General features: G+C 36.5%; 1 protein-coding gene across 6 annotated transcripts in view; it reads left to right on the forward strand.

Annotated features, from left to right (window-relative positions):
- GUCY1A1 (guanylate cyclase 1 soluble subunit alpha 1) overlaps positions 1 to 19,320 on the forward strand; it is a 65,069-nt gene extending 45,749 nt beyond the window's left edge. For 5 of the 6 annotated variants that reach the window (XM_004040540.5, XM_019025840.4, XM_019025837.4 and 2 more), the window contains 4 exons: positions 148 to 633; positions 4,216 to 4,359; positions 9,050 to 9,204; positions 17,008 to 19,320. In XM_004040540.5, coding sequence (XP_004040588.2) covers positions 148 to 633; positions 4,216 to 4,359; positions 9,050 to 9,204; positions 17,008 to 17,209 — 987 coding nt within the window. In that variant the 3' untranslated portion in view covers positions 17,210 to 19,320. Of the gene's footprint in view, positions 1 to 147; positions 634 to 4,215; positions 4,360 to 9,049; positions 9,209 to 17,007 lie in introns of those variants that run through there. The other variant, XM_063705619.1, reaches the window with a different exon arrangement.
- The last annotated feature ends 1,142 nt before the right edge of the window (positions 19,321 to 20,462 follow it).

The following is a 20,462-nucleotide window of genomic DNA, read 5'->3' on the forward strand; positions in this document are numbered from 1 at the left end:
AAAATGGGAACTATAAGAAAGCAAATTGTTCCTTTTCAGCAGGTTTAAACACAAAGGGTTTATTACTGTATCTACTTCCCCTTCTTTTGTCTCAGAAAGATGTGGGAAACTTGAATAAACCACAATTGGTTATCCTTTCCTTCATAGGTTATGGACCTCAAAGGCCAAATGATCTACATTGTTGAATCCAGTGCAATCTTGTTTTTGGGGTCACCCTGTGTGGACAGATTAGAAGATTTCACAGGACGAGGGCTCTACCTCTCAGACATCCCAATTCACAATGCCCTGAGGGATGTGGTCTTAATAGGGGAACAAGCCCGAGCTCAAGATGGCCTGAAGAAGAGGCTGGGGAAGCTGAAGGCTACCCTTGAGCAAGCCCACCAAGCCCTGGAGGAGGAGAAGAAAAAGACAGTAGATCTTCTGTGCTCCATATTTCCCTGTGAGGTTGCTCAGCAGCTGTGGCAAGGGCAAGTTGTGCAAGCCAAGAAGTTCAGTAATGTCACCATGCTCTTCTCAGACATCGTTGGGTTCACTGCCATCTGCTCTCAGTGCTCACCGCTGCAGGTCATCACCATGCTCAATGCACTGTACACTCGCTTCGACCAGCAGTGTGGAGAGCTGGATGTCTACAAGGTAGGAGTGGACCAGGGAAATGATTGTTTTACCAGCAAACTCACTGGGGAACAAGCACTGTGCCTAGGACCTGAATTATAATGCAACAGAAAGGCCACCTCTGTAGGGTCTTGCAAGCCCAGTCCTGGGAGCAGGTATGGTGCATTCATTATGTGGGTGTTTTCCAGCCAGCAATAGCTCTGAATCTGCCCAGAAACAGAGATAATTGTTCTGGGAGGACTGCCACACTGTCTTCTCAGAGAATGAGCAGAGAATGGAGGGAGGATAGGGTGCTCAAAGAATGGAGGATGGGGTGTAGGACCTGTGAATAGGAGAAGTTTAATAGTCAGTGAACCTGCCACTTCACTGTGGAAACCGAGTTGAATTATTAAGTGTGAGATAATTCAAAGTATGGCTTATACAAGGAAACATTATTCTTTGTATCTGTAAGAGTAAAGACGCGTGAGGATTATAAAAATTGCCTTTAAATAGATTACTTCAATATAGAGTTAACATGATACTTTTCATGGCCAGTTAACAGAAATCAAAATCACCTACTTAAGCCATTTTTGCAGCTTGGCCAAGGGCGGAGACATTTGAAAAAGAAAGACCTGTCTTCAAATCTTGTTCTCTGCCTTACTTGCTTTGTAAACTGACCAAGTTAAAAAACCTTTCTCATCACTTCTAAGACAGAGAAAATAATGTTCACTCACAGAGTTTATACGCATGAATAACACACATTATGTCCCATAATCTTCATGAACAGGATTGTTATAAAGATTATGTTAGATAATACATGATATTCATCAGTCATGCAGGATGAGCCAGGCATCATTGTAGGCACTGGGGTTGCAGCAGTGACCATCCCTGATACCTATTTTTTTTTAAATGTAACTTCTATTAGTAAGAGAGCTAATGAAGAGATTTCAAGTTCTGCCTGCTGCTTTAGAATTAAAAGTTTTTACTGATTTAAATTACTTTGCTTTCTTTTAGACATTGGCACTAAGAATAAAGCATATTTCTCATTTGTATGGCTTGAATCATCTTCTTAATTTGCCACATAACAATCCGACATTTCAGAGCTGAACCCAACAGGAAATAAATAAATTATTGTGGAAGAAACAAATATTATTCATGATAATACATAAGCTCTTGTCTTGTTTTGTTCTAGATGCTAGAAGTAAAACCTTACTTTTAAAAATTCCTAACAGGAAATTCCAAACAGAGCCATGATTCCCTTGGGGAAAAAGAGGTCCATGTATAATTACAGAAAAAATAATTGGCTTCAGTTACGTTAAGTTTGATGGCCTTTTGTGGAATTTACTGTATTTATTTGTAGCCATTTTCTATATTGAGACGGTCTCATCTCTTAGAATTGTGAGAAGGAAGTCTTTCTTCCTTGCAAACTGCTGTAATTGCTAACAGAAGTAGCCCTCTTCTACTTTTGGTTATTTCTATCAAGGATATAGGGTATAGTTTTTAAATATCCTAACAAGCATTTTGAAGCTATGCTCCTCACTGTAAGGTATAAGGACAACAGCCGCAGAGTTCCCTGATTAATCCAACTAGAGTTGTAGCTAGATAGTAAATTACCTTCTATGCCAGCCCTCATTTCTACTTTTTTTTCACTTCTGATTTTGCTTGAGATTACTTGGAGATAGCTGAAAATAAATACAGAAGGGTTTCAGATACACAAAATGTATAATCATAGCCTACCCTATGAGTGCCAATGGCTTTGAAAGAATTAGTCAGCCTTATTTATTCCAAGACTGGATTATACGAGGGCTTTATTTAATTTTATTTTCTCTCTGTCTTTCTGGGGTTTTTGGCCATTTTTCTGTTTCTCTCTGTGTTCATTTACCCATTGTTTCAGCGAATATGTACTGGTTATCCAGCATTTGCCAGCATGGGTGGGCAATGGCTACAGAGCTAGAGGGTACAATCCCTGTGAGGAAAGTTCATATATGGAGAGGGAGAAGAGGGCACAATGGGGCAATGCCAGACTTCCATATGACGTGACGAAGGGCTGCAGTGTGCACAAGGGGCTGCAAAAGCAGATATGGTAGGCCCCTAACATCAGGTAGGGGTGGGGGTAGGACTTCTTCTAATTAGCATATTTATTGAGCACCTGTGATGGCCATCATGATGAGCACTTCTTATGTACTCATTGCTGAGAAAAAGCTTATGGGTGGCATTGCCACCTGGTTCATTCATTACTGGGCACAGGTAATGTAGGAGTCAATAAACTAGACAAACTCAAAGGGCTTACATATGATTAGGGGAAAGAAAGACAATAAACGGATGAGTAAATTTATAGTATTTCAGTTAGTATAATAATGTGAAAGAAAAATAAAGTAGGTTAAGGGGAAGAAGAAGGGCAGTGGGTAAGGGGTGATTGCTATTTCTTAGAGGGTGGTAGGAATCAGCTTTTCTAATAAGGTGAGGTTTTAGCAGGGACTGAAGGAAAGGAGGGACAACCAAGTGGTTATCTGCAGAGAGATTGCTCCAGGAGAAAGGAATAGCAAGTGGGAACATGTTTGATGTGCTTAAGGGATAATGGAAGGCAGTGACATTGGAACTAAGTGAGCAATATGGAGAATAAGAAGATAAAGTCAGAGATTAGGAGAAAGACAGGTCAAGAAGAAACCTGGAGCCATAATAAGGGTATCAGCATCTACTCTGAGGGGAATTTCTGAAGATTTGTGCCTCCTTTCTTTTTTCTTTTCTCACCCTCATCCTTTCACAATTGAGGCTTTGCGTAAGAATAATAGGGTCTTATAGTTACAATAAACATTTGGAGAAGAAGAAAAATGCAGCTCTTAGAATTAGGGGGTTATTTCTGGACTAAAATTAACTATCTGCTTTTTGCAGCCAGCATCACAGACAGATAAAAATTGACTGTAACGACAACAATAATGATGATGATAATGATAAGGTTAATACTTAGATTTTTGATAATAGCTTGATTTCCAGTGGTCTTTCAAACACCACCGTTATTTTTACCTGCTGGTTCAACATCTTGGTTTCTATAATTGTGATTAGTATCCATTAGACATGTAATTGCTATGAGGACCCCAAGGGTCCTTTAGAAAAACCGTTTCTCTTTACTCTTATGACTATTAATATCTTGGTTTTACATTGCACAATTTTACTGCATTGATGTGACATTTATTGAGTAGTGACTTGAGGCAAAATACTATTTTATGATGAGGAGGATATAAAACGAGTAAATGATCCCAACATCTTTAAACAATTTATTATAATTCAAAAATATATTGTTTCTACAAAAACTATCTTATATGGTGAAAAAAAAAGAGATGAAATGATATGATGAGTCAGTGTGCAAATCTGGGAGTAGAAGTCAACTGTTATTGTGTTCATAGGACTGTACTGCCTCTCAGTGCAGTGCCTCAATGCAATGGGTCTAAACCTTGTGCATTTCCTGAAAGAGAAAGCCATTTCTGGGTGTATCTGATTAACCCTGATCCTCCAGAAGGCCTGAGCAATGAGATTTCTGCTATGTGACTTAATTTCTTCTATCCGATGTAGGCTGTGATTCTTCCTGAGCATTTATTTATAGTATGGAAAATATATTATGTCTAGGTGGAGACCATTGGCGATGCCTATTGTGTAGCTGGGGGATTACACAAAGAGAGTGATACTCATGCTGTTCAGATAGCGCTGATGGCCCTGAAGATGATGGAGCTCTCTGATGAAGTTATGTCTCCCCATGGAGAACCTATCAAGGTAAGGCAGATGATATATTGTCCAAAAGATGTCACAAGAGCAAATGCGTATAGTTGATTACCAAAACCATGGTGTATCAGTTGGGGGTTAGTTGAGAGAGAGAGAGAAAGCAAAATCTATATAGAGAACACAATCTTCTCTAACTTGTTTACATTGGAAGAAATGTATTATAGGGTATTAAATGGCTTACAGAATCATTGAGAGGACAGAAGAACCCATCTATAAGTTGGGCTTTCAAAAAATGTTTCCCATAGTATAGGGATTTTCTATTGTCAAAATAAAATGGCTCCTAAAGGCAAACTTCAGAACAACTGCATTTTCAAAAATCTGGAAGCTGATTCCAAAACTATCCTACCAAAGCCACAGGAAACTGCCATGTTCAGAAAGCTGCTGCCTCTTCAAAACCACGTCTACTGTAATAATCAGCAAGATGGCAATCCTGCATCATGACTTACAAAATGAGTGATGGGAAAATGGACTCTCTACTAAGCATGCTATAGAAAACACAAAGGCTTCCACAATCGTTCTTGAGTTATAGTGGAGATTGTGCCTGCCAAATCTCATGCAACTGCGCATCTGATTTACCAAGCCTAACTGCATTTAGAAGCTGCAAGTTAGTTTAGAAAATGTAGTTTTAGTTTTCCAGCCCCTGGAGGAGAGGATATTACATTTGAATGGATGTTGACTGTTAATTCACCAATATTTTACAAGGCACATGACATTTCAAAATTTCTAGATGAGCCAGATTCCAGACTAATATCTCACCACACATGAGGAAATAAAGTTAACATGGTAGGCATTGGTTTAACAGATAGAATATAAGCAGATTACCTTTATTTGTCTCACAGTGAATCTGCCCCTTAATTTTTATAGGACAGTCCTCAGTTGACTACCTTCAGAAATAAGCCTTTGAGGTATTGTAAAATCTTATCCGGTATGCTGTAAAACATATAGAGAAGAAAGAAGAAATTTAAAAACAAAACTATATTTGGAGATTTACCCTTAACTCTCTTTAACCGTAATAGAAGCCACATGTTTAAGCCTTCGTAACTATTTTCTAAGTCTATTGTCATCCCATTTATAAATTTAATGGTATAAAATCACAAACTTTTATTATGCGTGGATTCTGTGCATCAGAAATTTGGATAAGTCATAGCAGGAATACCTCGTCTGTGCTCTACAATCTATGGGACCTCAGAATACCGAAATGGGTGAGGGTGCCTGGAATAGCTGGGATTGCAACGATTGAAGCTGGAGGATTCATTCCAAGGCTACTGCTTCACTTACATGTCAGATTCCTTGGTGGGGATGGCTGGAAGGTTGTGTTCAGCTGGGATTGTTAGTGTTACATGTGATGTGCTAATATGTATTTTTTATGAGGTGGTTCACGTCCCACTGAACAAGACTGGTGGAAGCTGCATGACTTAGTCTTGGAAGACACACAGCAACACTTCCACTGTACTCTATCAGCCAGAGCAATCATAAGTCTGCCCAGAAGAGAGAGGGCTCAGAGCCCATGAATCAATAGGAGGAGTGTAAAATAATTTGCAAATATGTTTTAAAAGCATCACAATACCTGACTTTTACAGATTTATTTTCGATAATTGCATTTTTTTAGAGGAGGACTATATATTTCTTTCTGTTTCTAATTTGTTTGAGGGGGCTTGTAGCATCAATGTAAATGTTAAAAATATCTAGACTATTAACAACATTTTAAGTGATTTTCACACTAATACATTTTATAATTAAGATGTGTATGTTTGGGGTGGGGGAATTTATGGCATTTTTGTTATTTGCAGAAATGTATTTTTAGATTTTTCTAAGTTGGAAGAATTATTTATAGCTAGTTTCAAAGATAGTTACCTGGGTAATGATAGGTTAGTTTAAAAGACCTATAAAGGGAATCATTAATCATACCTTTTTATGCATACTAACCTGCAGTCCTGGGAAATATCTGACGTCCCTAAAAGATACTGGTGAAACATCACAGAGGCAGAGTGGAGAGTATTTTTAGTAGGGAAACTTTAACATGTATCAGAAAGGAGCATATTGTGACTTAAACATCGTCTCATTTAATCCTTATAATAACACTTTAAAGAGGCATCTACACTGGCAGACATGAGCAGTCAAGTCTCCTATGTGTCGGTATTTGGAGTCATGTCCATATGACTTCAAAGCCCAGGTTTTTTCTGCTTCTTGCCCTGCTACCTCTTGGTATAGAATTGAAGTGAAAGAATAGAAAATATTTTCTTTTTTTATTTTTCAAACTCTATGCTTTCCTCTAGCACGTCACATGTGCAAATCATTCATCTATTCACTTATTCCTATTGATTTCCTCACTAACATCCATCCAGTCAGGCTTAGAAAGCAGCAGGTGGGTTGGCGACAGAGACCAGTGGGCTGAGTGTAACCGTGAAAGTCAGTAGGTGACAAGTGAACACGGAAGCAAACTTCTAGTACCCCTCCTTTCCTAAGCCTAGAAGCTTATGATGAGAAATGGGCTATGCCACAAGTGGTCCCAAATAGAAGATGCCCTTAGTAGGTTCCCATTCAAACTTTTTCCGGGAGCCAGAATTCTGCCTTTGCCTTTCATTATTTCACAGGGAAGTCTGTTACCAGTGAAAAGAGGTATGCTCGGGGCACGATGTGTGTCTTAAACACGTTGTGTTTTAAATCTTGCTGATGAATTTGAAAAGCTCTGTAAGAAAATGTTAGGGTTGAGAGATTCAAAACTGGAGAAGGGGGGGAAGGCAGCACGGCGTGGAAGGACTAGGAGGGACACTTGCCTTGTCTGCATTGTTTCGGTTTTTACGAGCAGAATACATTTACATTTTAATTATGAAATAAGATAAAAATGCTATGGTAAATTTAATATATAATAAGCTGGAGTAACTAAGTATAGGAAGAAAAACTGGATTAACCAGAAGAGTGCTCACAGAAAGCAAAAATTCCTCAATCTAAATATGCTAAAGTCGTAGTTGATATTTATGAGCAGAAGAGCCTTATTCTATCTATCGATCTGTCTATCTATCTATCTATTACTTGCTATATGTGTAAATTAATATTCTCCTAAAAGAGACAAAGCCAGATATATAACAGACATCTAAGTTTTGCTTGTTAAAGTAAAACTTTGATGAAGAAAGGTCTTTAAAAATAATCAAACCCCTGCATTTTATAGGTGAAAACATGATCGGAGGGAAGTAAAGAGACTTAAGGAAGCCAGACTACCGGTTACTAGTAGAGCTTGTTAGAATACAAAGTTCCTGATTCACAGTCTAGTGCTTTTGTTTGAAAATTTTGTAGAACTCATATGACATCTTAAAAGTAAATGAGTCTGGAAAGTTTCTAGCAGATATCTGAAATTAGTTATTAAAACTAGACATAACTGAATTCTTCTGATTTCTAAATTATATGTAAGTTACTGAGTTCTTGGTCTTCATTCAAAATGCATACATCTAATACAACTTTTTAAAATGGTTGAGTAAACATAGAGTTTGAAAATAATGAACATGGTATCATCATCATTTAAAATATCTCCACTTTAGCTTGTTTTGTAGTAGCAGTAATTTAAGTGTTTGTGAATCCTTTAAGATCATCAAGTAATCAGAACTTTGAAGATTCCATTGTTAAATATCCTGCTTTGGCTAGGCACGGTGACTTATATTTGTAATCCTAGCCCTTTGGGAGGTTGAGGCAGGAGGATCATTTGAGCCCAAGAGTTTGAGAATCAGCTGGGCAACATAGCAAGACCCTGTCTCTACAAAAAATTTAAAACTTAACCAGGTGTGGTGGTGCATGCCTGTAGTTCTAGCTACTCAGGAGGCTGAGATGGGAGGATCATTTGGGCCCAGGGGTTCGAGGTTACAGTGAACTATGATGGTACCGCTGCACTACAGCCTGAGTGACAGAGCAAGACTCTGTCTCTAAAAAATAAATAAAATAAAACATTCTGTCTCAGTGGCTTTCCAAATCATTGCAGACTTCCAGAATTCCTAAAATTTTGCCACAACACATCCCAGACTGCCTCTTATATCTAGGCGTGGCACAAATCTGATCTTTCATCAGTATGGATTTTTAATTTCATGTATATAGACATTGTCATCGTCATTGGACTCAAGTACCTTCCACTTTCTGCTTCCTCTGTCATTTTCTGCTTAAATATTACAATTTCATTTCCTCAGTTGTAAGTCATTAGAACAGTGGGATAGTGTTTGATACTTTGAGGTAAAATGTCTAAAAGATATACTTAATATCCTTAGAGCTAGCTTCATTTGCCCTTCTTTGTCAGTGTTTGGGAAAACGATTCCAGGAGTCCAGAAATTATGTCTATCTCACTTGAATGAGAGGTGGCAGTTTCACATAAACAGCTCATATCCCCCTTGCTATGTTGCTGTGGTAACTGTGATCCCTGTGCATGGAAACTTGTTTCAGATGTTGAAGACAGACACAATTAAGATGGTTTGTTTAATAAACCTAAATGGAAAAGAGTTAAGAAGTGTGACTATTGATTCTGCACTAGTAATTTTTAATTGCATGTGAGGAGTAGAGGGAAGTTGGCTGAAGGTTTTGAGGAAAGGGGTGGTGTCCTGAGGGTGAATGGTAAAATAATTTAGACGGTATTCAAACGACACTGACAAGTAGGAAGTATTTTACCAGTGACTGGGAACATCATGTTATTTTTTGCTTTCAGATGCGAATTGGACTGCACTCTGGATCAGTTTTTGCTGGCGTCGTTGGAGTTAAAATGCCCCGTTACTGTCTTTTTGGAAACAATGTCACTCTGGCTAACAAATTTGAGTCCTGCAGTGTACCACGAAAAATCAATGTCAGCCCAACAACTTACAGGTAGTAATTACGTTAAACACCTAAAATCTCTTGTTTTTATTTATATACAATTGCCATTTGCCCCACTGATTTGATTCATTCTTCATAACTTTTTTCTTCCTTAGTCATAAGGAAAAAAGAAACGTGATAACTTCTATCATCCTCACTTTAACTTTTTTACACTGCTTATTATGCAGGCAAGTCCTAAGAATGACCTGCCTGAGGTGTTTGTGGCCCAGCCATAAATCCATGACAGATATTACATAGTCTTCCATCATTCTTCTTTTAGAAGCACATATTAATACTCTCAGTATGTTGATAGGTGTTCTGACATCAACTAGTACACTGCAGTGCAGTTCTGGCAGTAACCACCCAGACTGAGCAGTCATAACCGCAAGTTACAGGGCACAGAACCCAACAAGCCTGCCCTTAATTCAGATGCCAGCCACCCTTCAGGACCTAAGTGTGCATTTAGACTGACTGAGCTACAATTTTGGGGGTTCCCATGAACCTCTCAAGTTAATAATTAGCTAAAATGACTCACAATACTTAGGGAATTGCTATACTTACTATTACAGTTTTATTGCGAAGGATACAAATCAGAACCAACCAAATGAGGAAACAGATTGGGTAAGGTTTCGAGGGTCCCAAATGCAGAGCTTCCATAGAATCAGAACTTATCTCCCTCCAGCCACATCAGTGGGTTCACAAGCCAGGAAGCTCCACCTGATTGAGCTTTGAGTTTGGTGTATGGAGTCTTATTGTTTTCATTATGTAGGCATGATTGGTTGAATCATTGGCCATGTGATTGAACTCAGTCACCACCCCCACTCTCCTCCCCAGAGGTTAGGCTAGCACAAAACCCCAACCTTCTACCCACAAGATTGATTTTTCTGGGGCCCTGCCCCCATTCTGAGTCATCTCATTAATATAAACTCAAAAGTGATGCAAGGGCCTCATGGAAAACAGATACTCCTATAACTCAAAAAATCCAAGAGTTTTAGAAGCTCCCTCCCTGCAATCAAGGACAACAGCCAGTCAAATTCCCTATCATACAGGGAAGAATTGACCAGAGGAAAACTAGCTGGTCATCGAGCACTTTTCAAAGATTGCAGTTTTATGGACTGGCAGCAAGTGTTAACACGGTCAGAGGAGCCGTGTGTCATCTAGCATCAGAAGAACCTTTATTTTCACTGTCGCCTTGACAACATGTAGTATACAGCCTGAGTCAATAAAATCTACCATTTTGGTATCACTTATCCACCTTTAACCGGAAAATAAACCAATCCGTGTTAAGTAGAAATATATCTATCATGTACATTTTGTCTCATTATATTGGAAACTCTTAAGTAACAAAAAAGTTTTTCAGATCTATACAGTAGCTAAATTACACCAAGCAAGTCAGCTTTCCTATTCTCAGAGATAACTCTTTAATAGCATCTTCTCCCTTCTTCTTCTGCATTTATTTATTTATTTATTTATATTTTTTGAGACTAAGTCTTGCTGTATGGCCCAGGTTGGAGTACAGCAGCTCAGTCTTGCCTCACTGCAAGCTCTGCCTCCCAGTTTCAAGTGATTCTCCTGCCTCAGCCTCCCAAGTAGGTGGGATTACAGGCGCCCGCCTCCACGTCTGGCTAATTTTTGTATTTTTAGTAGATACTGGGTTTTGCCGTGTTGGCCAGGCTGGTCTCGAACTCCTGACCTCAAGTGATCTGCCCACCTTGGCCTCCCAAAGTGTAGGATTACAGGCGTGAGCCAATGCACCTGGTCTTCTCCCTTCTAAAGGCACCAGCATCCTTTCCTTTCCAGCCCAGACTCTCAGTTGATAATCTTGCCTCATATTTCACCACCAGAATAGAAGTCAGACAGGAGCTTTGCCATCTTTGTGCTGTAGGTTCTCTCAGCAGAGCTACCCCAGTACCCATCTCCTCCTCCTTCTTTGTTCCCATTACATTGGGCCAGCTCCCCTCCTGCCCCTGGTTGATACAGTTTTACTCTGAGTGCTATTTCCTCTCACCTTCTCAATAACTTTTCTGTGGAAATTAACTCTCTATGATCAATTTCTCTTTGATGAAATGATTATTCCCAACAGAATACAACCATATCTATTAAAGCTCTGAATTGAAAAATAAAAAATTCCTTGTTTCCAAGTCCGGCTTCTGCTACAATTTTAAATTTCTGCTCTGTTTTATAGCAAAACTGAAAGAAGTTGTCTATACTCACTATCTGTATTTTTCCACCTCTTATTTTCTCTTCAACTCACTCCAGTCAGTGTTTACTCCACTCAAACGGTTCTTATCAAGGTCATCATTGTGCCCTGCTAAAATAAAATCACTGTCAGTTTTCTCTCCTTATCATCTCAGAAGCATTTGAATAGGCTGAGAACTCCCTCATTTAAACATTTTCTTCTTTAAATTTTTGGCACCACATTCACCTAGTTTTCTCACTACCCCATGTCTACACCTTCTCAGTGTCTTCTCTTGGTACTCCTTCCCTACCAAACCTTTGTTGCCGTGCCCAGAGCCTCTGTTCCTGTTATCTTCTGTATCTGAACTTTTATGACTCTAACTATTTTTTTAAAAAAATCTTTAGCCCATCCTATGATTCTCTGCAGAGCTACAGACTCATATATCCTATTGAATATTTCCACTTGGATGACTAATTCACATATTAAAATGAACTGGACCGAGTTAGAATGAGTGATTTCACACAGACTGATGAAACCCACTTCCCACCCAGGCAAGCTCACCAATCACCTTAAAATGATATCACCATCCACCTAGTTACTCAGACCATCGACCTTACAGTGATCATTTCTTCTCCTCTCTTTAAAGAGACACTCCTTAACTATAGCAACAACCTTCTCCTCACATACCCTCTCATTATCCTATTTCATCTTCTCAGTTCACACCTGTATCTGAAATTGTCTTATGCAGTATTTATTTATGTGTTGATTGCCTGCCTCCCTTTGCAGAATGTTAGCTTCCTGTGGTACACATTCTATATTCCCAGCTCCTAGATCAGCGCGTGAAACACAGAAGGAAAGCAAGAAGTATTTACTGGTTAACTGTTGACTCCTGAATATGAAAAAAACTCAGTATAACCTGAGAATTGGAAAAATCCCTGGGGTTCATTGTAATGGTAATTGGCCTATGGTCCTACTGGGTATAATAGGTAGGGATAAGAATCCATGCCCTGAGATAATATGATTCTACTCTGTCTGTGGGCATTAAGAGGGATCATCCTATTAAGCAGGAGTCAGTTGCTCATCCTTTCACTGACACCTGTGTTTCTCTTTCAATGTTAAGTGACGTGTTATGTGTATAGGTGCATACTGAGGAATCCTACCTTAAAACAAAACTTCTACATATAAAAAGCATATTTTCCTTTTTCTTCTATATTGATTGTTTTTAGCAGTATGAAACTAAACTTTTTAAATTCTTGCATTTTGTATCTCAAAGTCTGATGGTCTTGAGTCATGTCAGGGGGCACTGATATTAGCTACTTATTTTTCTTCAAAATATAATTCAGGATCTCATGTATTTCAGCAGAGGACCACAACATGTTGACATATATTTCTGACAACAGGACAATGCTCATGACTTAAATCTTAGATTCACTATATTGGCAATGTTACTAGAAATGCACATATAGGTTTTTATAGCATAGATGGTGTTATCTTTTAAATAAATTTTTTATTACTGTGGTAACACATGCCCATTTCAGAAATTTGACAAAATTAGTAAATTATAAAGTAAGTAATAGGAATAAGTCATAATCTCATTACCCAGAGATAGTAACTATTAACATTTCTGTCTTTGTTTCAGTTACGTTTACATGCACATACATGAATGACATTGAAATTTTAATTTAATTTATATTGAGCTTCAGCTCATTTGCTGAAGTCATTTCTACTTTTTATAGACAAATATGATGTAGCTTTTTTCCTTTTGTATTGATTTCAATAATAGTTTACTTTCTTTTTATTCTCATATATGAGATATTTATGTCTTGCCTAAGGGAAAGCAGTAGTTAATACTGTCTTATTTAGGCAAAATATAAATACTTAATGTTAAATACTTTTAACAACATTTTAAATTCCTTTCTTTCAGAGATACTTCACTTTTCTTCCATATGCTGGGAAAACTTAAAATAATATAAATAAATTTCAATTAAACAACCAATGCTTTGGGAAATTTAGTCAACAGTAGGGGCATAATTTTAGTTTTACTCAAACTATAGTACAAGAAGCGGCTGCTAAAAAAGGTGTACAAGCACAAAATGCAGTTTTCTTTGGAGAGTTTTATTGATGATACATTAAATTCTGGAATGATATTTCTTTAATAATAAAATAATCTGTTTAATATTGAATATAGCTTCCATGATATATTTCTGAAATACAGGTAAATTTAGGACACAGAATACATACCTATACCAAAAGAAAACCTGTATCTTCAAATTTCCACTTCCAAATTCTAATCAGTGATTCAGAGTGTAGCAGTGTAATGACAGTTATACACTCCTGTTTTTTAAACATTGTCAGGAGTTTTACTTTAATTTTAGGGGATAATATTCGGCATTTTGTTTGCATTTTTGAAGTAAGGAAAACTAATAGAGGCTAGTAGAGACTACATTAGATCAGTGAGTCAGTGGATCCAGGTCTACTACATTAGTTCCAGGACAGTGGGTCAATTTTAGAGGATTATGTGGTGATCCAGGGATCATTAGAAACAAAAATGGCAAGTGTGGAGGATGCATGGATGCTGTCCAGTGTGTGGGGTAAACAGGCCTAGAATCTCTTATTCGTAGGACAAGTCTGAGCACATTGTGCTAGAGAAGCAAGAATTGACTTCTGTAAGAAGAAGGAACAAAGTGAATAAAGGAATATAGGAAAGATAACAGAGAATTGGAGCATTGATGCAGTAATTTGGGGAAAAATGGTGTCTGGTGAAGAAGGTGTGGAGAAAAATGTCCACCTATGAGGACATCTGGGCTGTTGCTGCCTTTTTTGGGTGTTGCTATCATCAAGCTTTCATCGAAATGGCTTGTTTTTCTAAATGGTTTTTCTTATATATTCTGATTTTTAAAAAAGACAATATAATGAACATTTCAAACTCCATAGCATTCTGTTTGTCTGTTAAGTGTCTTTAAAAAGCATAGAAGTTGTCTTCAGAAGACATGCCTTAGAGTCCCACAAACAGCACTTACCAGACGTGCAATCTAGAGCAATGCCCTTAATAAATTCAAATGATGCACTTTAAAGCCACTTCTAAAGGCTGAATATATTTATATAATACATTTAAATAAGAGATTATAATTGTCATTACCGTATTTAGTAGGAAATGTTGGGTTGCTGTAGATAGAAAAAATAATAGATAAATTTTTTCAATCACCTATAGTTTTATACATTTTTATTTATTAGACTCTTACAGTTGCATACATTTTTATATTTAATTTTTAAACATATAAAAAAACAAAGCAAACAAGATGACACTCATGTAGCCAATACTAATATTTAAGTATCAACATTTTGCCATGTTTCTTTCAGGTTTCTGTTTTATAAAAACAATAAAATAAAATGTAAAGTAAATAGATATTAATATAATAAAATATAAATAGAAACTCTTACATGGTCCCTGTCACACGCTCTGACACAATGGATCCTAAGTGCTTTATAGCTTGTAGGAGCTGAGAATATGTACTCTCTGCAGACAGTCTCCCAAATACAGATGCATGTTCAGCAGCTTCTCCACAACTCATCAACAAGATGTCACTTCTGCTTTCCAGGAAGGAAAATGGGTAGAGAGAGACAGGAATATCACTTTCATTTAGGTCCTGCCAGACAGAAAAATAAAGCCAGAGGAAAATAGATTCCCAATGAACATATCCATATCCTTTTAAGACTTGCCTTGAATCCACTCAGTATTATGTTTCTGAGATAGTTTCCTTGATAAAATGTAAATCTAGTCATAAATCTAGATTATTCATTTTAACTATTGCTAATGGAGTGGTTTGCTGGTAAACCAGCTTTGGAGGATGAGGTAGAGAATCCATGATTCCAGCATTTGCCAATTTCTGTGGTGTTACTATGTCCACTCTGGCAGGTTTCAGGCTATGGATGGCTTAACTGTCTTACAAAGTTCCTGAATTTTAACAATTGGCTCTCACAAGCCAGTATGAACCAGATCTAGCATGTTACTATATGTGCATGTGATATAATGTGTATTCTAGAGTATGAATGAGCCAGACTCTATCTTCTACCCGTGGTTAATTAGAGTGTATCCAATTTTTCATTATTAAAAAAAGTGATTCAATAGATATCTTTATACACATGTCTTTAGATAATATAACTAAAAATGGTATTCCCAGGTCTAGGCTATACCCAGTTTCAACTTTACCAAGCATTAATTGCTGTTCAAAATGATTTTACCAATCTATGCTCCACCAGCAGTGTATGAAGCGTGCTATTCTCCAAGGTGATATTGTCAGACTTACTGTTACCAATATGATAGGTGTGGTGTGATTTCTAATTGATGCTTAGTCAGCTTTTAAAAATTGATTTATTCAATTTTCACAACTGTCCTAAGGAATATGTACTATTATTATCCCCATTTTAAAGGCTGGATAATGGACATCTGTGCTGCTAGAGCTATCAGACTTTGAAGCTTATACTTTTAATACTGTCTAATTCTATACCTTTTCGTTATATATTCTCAAATAATAGTCACTCAAAAATATTTATAAATTCATGACTAAGGCATCATTTTCATTAGTATTATTGTTTAGCAGATTACATATTTATTGATGTACTGATGAAAATTAAACTGTCATTCTTGAGACAGATTTCTATTCAGTTGGTTTCTTCAATACATAGACGTTGTCACAGTACCAAAATCTAATTCAACATCATCATTCTATTTAACGTAGACATGACATTACAGACTAGTGAGTAGAAGACCATGGTCTGTTTGGGTAAATATAATAAATGCTTTTCTGTAGAAGTCGGTTGAGAGCCCACAGCCGTGCAACATTTTTCATCTATGGCCTGAATATTAGGTTAAAGAGAAGGCTTATTAAGTTCTCATTTGATGGAAAGCTAGGGAAGCAAATCGAAAGAGATGCCAATAGCTTAATCAGTAAGATTAGAATTTAAAATAGGTTTAGCATAATGAACAAGTAGTAAAATAGCAAACAATATAATTTGGTAAACAGATGAATTTCAGGAGAAAAAATATTGCTAATAACGATTAGTAAGTAGAGTGGTGATATGTACAATTAAATCTCATTTGAGTCCTACTAATCTAGAATTCATAAAAATTCTATTTGAAAGATTCAAAAGTTGTTCTCACATCATTTTTGTCATTGTAATTTTGGTTCACTATTTCTTGCCCATGATTACGTTTTATGCCCACAATTAGCATAATATTTACAAAATTAATGAATTGATAAATGGACATCTTACCTCTTTCAACTCAGGAAATCTTAATACTGTTATGGTTATGTGTGAATACTTTGCTACTATTAAATCTTTGGATTATTTTTTCACTACTGCAAATTGCACTGTTGTGTGGATATTATTTTTGCAAAAATATTTTATAATTTCTTCCAGTGTAAGTGAAATACATTGACACAATTTTCTTGTTGTGAGTTGATTCTTCATTGTACTTCTGTGAAGATGTCTGTTAATCTCGTTAAACTTTTTCTGTCACTCACACCTAAAATCACTGGTTTATTAATATTCTCAGTAACATTCAGTTAGTTATGTTGTGTTCTTTTTTTGAGTGGACAAACATTTATGTCAGTATTATATTTTAATATTTTCAGATTACTCAAAGACTGTCCTGGTTTCATGTTTACCCCTCGATCAAGGGAGGAACTTCCACCAAACTTCCCTAGTGAAATCCCCGGAATCTGCCATTTTCTGGATGCTTACCAACAAGGAACAAACTCAAAACCATGCTTCCAAAAGAAAGATGTGGAAGATGGCAATGCCAATTTTTTAGGCAAAGCATCAGGAATAGATTAGCAACCTATATACCTATTTATAAGTCTTTGGGGTTTGACTCATGGAAGATGTGTAGAGCCTCTGAAAGCACTTTAGGGATTGTAGATGGCTAACAAGCAGTATTAAAATTTCAGGAGCCAAGTCACAGTCTTTCTCCCATTTAACATGACAAAATGTACTCACTTCAGTACTTCAGCTCTTCAAGAAAAAAAAAAAACTTCAAAAGCTACTTTTGTGGGAGTATTTCTATTATATAACCAGCACTTACTACCTGTACTCAAAATTCAGCACCTGTACATATATCAGATAATTGTAGTCAATTGTGCAAACTGATGGAGTCACCTGCAATCTCATATCCTGGTGGAATGCCATGGTTATTAAAGTGTGTTTGTGACAGTGTCGTCGAAAAAAAGGTTTTTGAATAGAAATTACATTCTTTGACACCCTCAGTTCTTTCAAACTTTCAACTCTGCATTTTATTGCATTTTCTCATTTAACTGTTAGTATATGTTTGAATATAGGCTGACTTTTTTTCTCTATTGCACTTTCTTCTTTTTTTCTTTTTAGAAAATAAGCAATTAGGGGTTAGATGCAATATGAATATAAAATAGTTCTGTAAATACCAAATATTATTTTTAGTTCTGGAAGTTAAAAATACTCTCCATAGTAACGTGTGTTATAATAATAAATATTTCTTTTGTTTGACTTTTTTTAAATTCTACAATGGTAAGAGCTATTTTAATCCATATTAGCAATTTAATTCCTATTAATTCATTTTACTATCATAATAGCAAAGTATTCAGAATAAAAGAGGTTTATATCTTCTATTAAAATGCAGTAATACTATTCAAATCTAATTTAGCTGGAAGCAACATGGGAGTAAAGTAATCATCCAGGGGACCCACCATAAAGGACATTGGTAAAACATTTACACACGTAAACACACGTGCAGGCACACTTGGAACAATATGGACCTACTTCAGCAGACATCTTCTGTTGCCATGCTGAGCCATTTAAAGTTTTAAGAAGAAAATCTAAGTATGGAAGTAGAAAATAAGACTTGTTCTTTTGGTGGATATCTCATTTTTCTTGAGTATTTGTGCTGAACATTTTGGTGTATGTCTATGAACTAAGAATCAAGTTTTTGTCTCATTAAATATGCATATATGAAGTGTTTTTATTCTACTTGAAATATCTTGATTTAAAAAAAACGACTGTTAGTACTGATGAAGCAAATGAGGCAGTGACTACATTATGGAGATGTCTAAGTATTTTTTCCGGAACTTCAACTTTTTCTTTTTGTTTTACATAAACATTTAAGCAGCTAGGAACTTTTATTTTTAATTAGGTCAGTTGAAGTTCTCTAGTGAACAAAAAAATCTACATTTTGGTTGGAGATAAAGATTTGATTTTAAAAACAGCTCGAATTTAAAGCAAGAAAAAGGTGAACGTTATAGTTTTAAAATCAATATTAGCAGAGCCATAGATAGGCTGAGCTCTTATTTGGGGTTCTGAGAAATAACTCAGTTTAAAACTTCTTTAACTGCCTCCATTAGTACCCAGGCTAGCCCATGGTGACATCAGGGATATTCATTACTGATTGGCCTCTAGTATTCCAAGGGTACTACTATAGATATTACAATGATGCTGTTTACTAAGTGATAACCCCATATCTTACAGGACTGACTTTGACTCAATAAACCACTCACCCTATTATTGGAAAGTGCCATAGGCCTTGAGAAAGTATAGTTACATCCTCACAAATGTATGAAGTTAAGTCACTACTTACAAGGAAAAAAAAATGTAAATACATTTTTCTTTCTGGAACCGAACTCTTATTATGGGGAAATAATAGAAATAAAGAAAATGTAAAAGCATGAAATGGAATGTAGTCTTGATCAAACATTTCAGCAGACCTCAATTTGCTTACAATCTGTACTCAAAAAGTTTATAATTCAATCAGAATTCAAAAAGTATTTTGTGTGTTTGTGATGTATTAGCATATACACAAAACAAATGAGGGGAATGTATATAATCTTGGTGAAAAGTTGTATGGGAGTTTTTTGTACGATTCCTGCAACTTTTCTATAAACATGGCATTATATCTAAATAAAAAATTACCAAAAAACATATTTTCACAGTGAATTTAAATCATCTGTGATAGGTTCCCCAGACCAGCCTACAAAGGCCCATTAAATACAGAATAATATGTGGATCTTAAAGAGGATGAACATACATTTCTATGACAGAGTCCATATGAAATTCACAATTTAGATGCTAAAAAATTTAAGGAATTTCTTTTTTTCTCTATCTTATCTGCTTTGAAGCATAGCGATTAAGGAGAAACTTTTCAGATCCAGACCACTGATGGTAGCCAGAGTAGAGACCCTGGAGCATAGATTCTTGAAATAAATAAGGGGCCCACGTCAGAGCTTTGAGGTATTGAAGATGGAAAAATAGTGGACAAACAGCCTGTAATCAGGTTGGGGATTACGGGTACTGAGTTATGTTGCCATTTAACTATTCTAAAAAATAAGACTGGGTCTCAAGACTGCTTCCCTAACAGACTGTTTCTCCTGAAAATGCAGGGGCTGTTCTTTCTGTTCTGGTTATATAGTTTCCATTCATGGCTTCTTGTCATGTTGTTTTTTGTGTCGAGTACACTATATAAATTAGCTCCTTTTACATATTTCTCAGGCAAGCGCAGAGTTATACTGAACTTTTCTAAAGATGCTTTGCATCAAGAAGCAAAGGGAAATACAGAATTAAAATGTTTCTTTCCATTTTGCTTTGTTTTTCTATATCTATCTAGACTTTGTAGGAAAATGCAAAGCGTATATTTAAGAAAACCTAAATAAGAATAGATTCATTTACTCATTTTCATTTATTCATTCATGAAGAATTTATTGAATGCCTACTATATGCCAGGAATATTGCTATATTTTTGAAATTTAAGGATAAAATATGGCCCAATCTATCAAGAAAGGAAAGTGAAAGACAAATGTAAGACATAATTACAACATTCTGTGGGAGCACAAAGTAGGGGACTCAGTTCTTAGAGAAGTCTTTTGGTCTTAGAGTTCATCAAGCAGAGAAGGGGAAGTACATGGTCCAGGAAAATAAATCAGCACACAAAGAGATGGGGTCTTGAGGGTGCATAGCACATTCTGGACAGCCAGTTACCTGGGATGAGTTGGGAGGGAGGAGAATAAGGACAAAAGACCATCTGGGCAAAAATCACGAAGGGGTATGTGTGTCATGTAAAGGTGTCCCA

The sequence above is a fragment of the Gorilla gorilla genome, chromosome 3 (genome assembly GCF_029281585.2).
Source record: "Gorilla gorilla gorilla isolate KB3781 chromosome 3, NHGRI_mGorGor1-v2.1_pri, whole genome shotgun sequence".
Taxonomy (NCBI): Eukaryota; Metazoa; Chordata; class Mammalia; order Primates; family Hominidae; genus Gorilla; species Gorilla gorilla.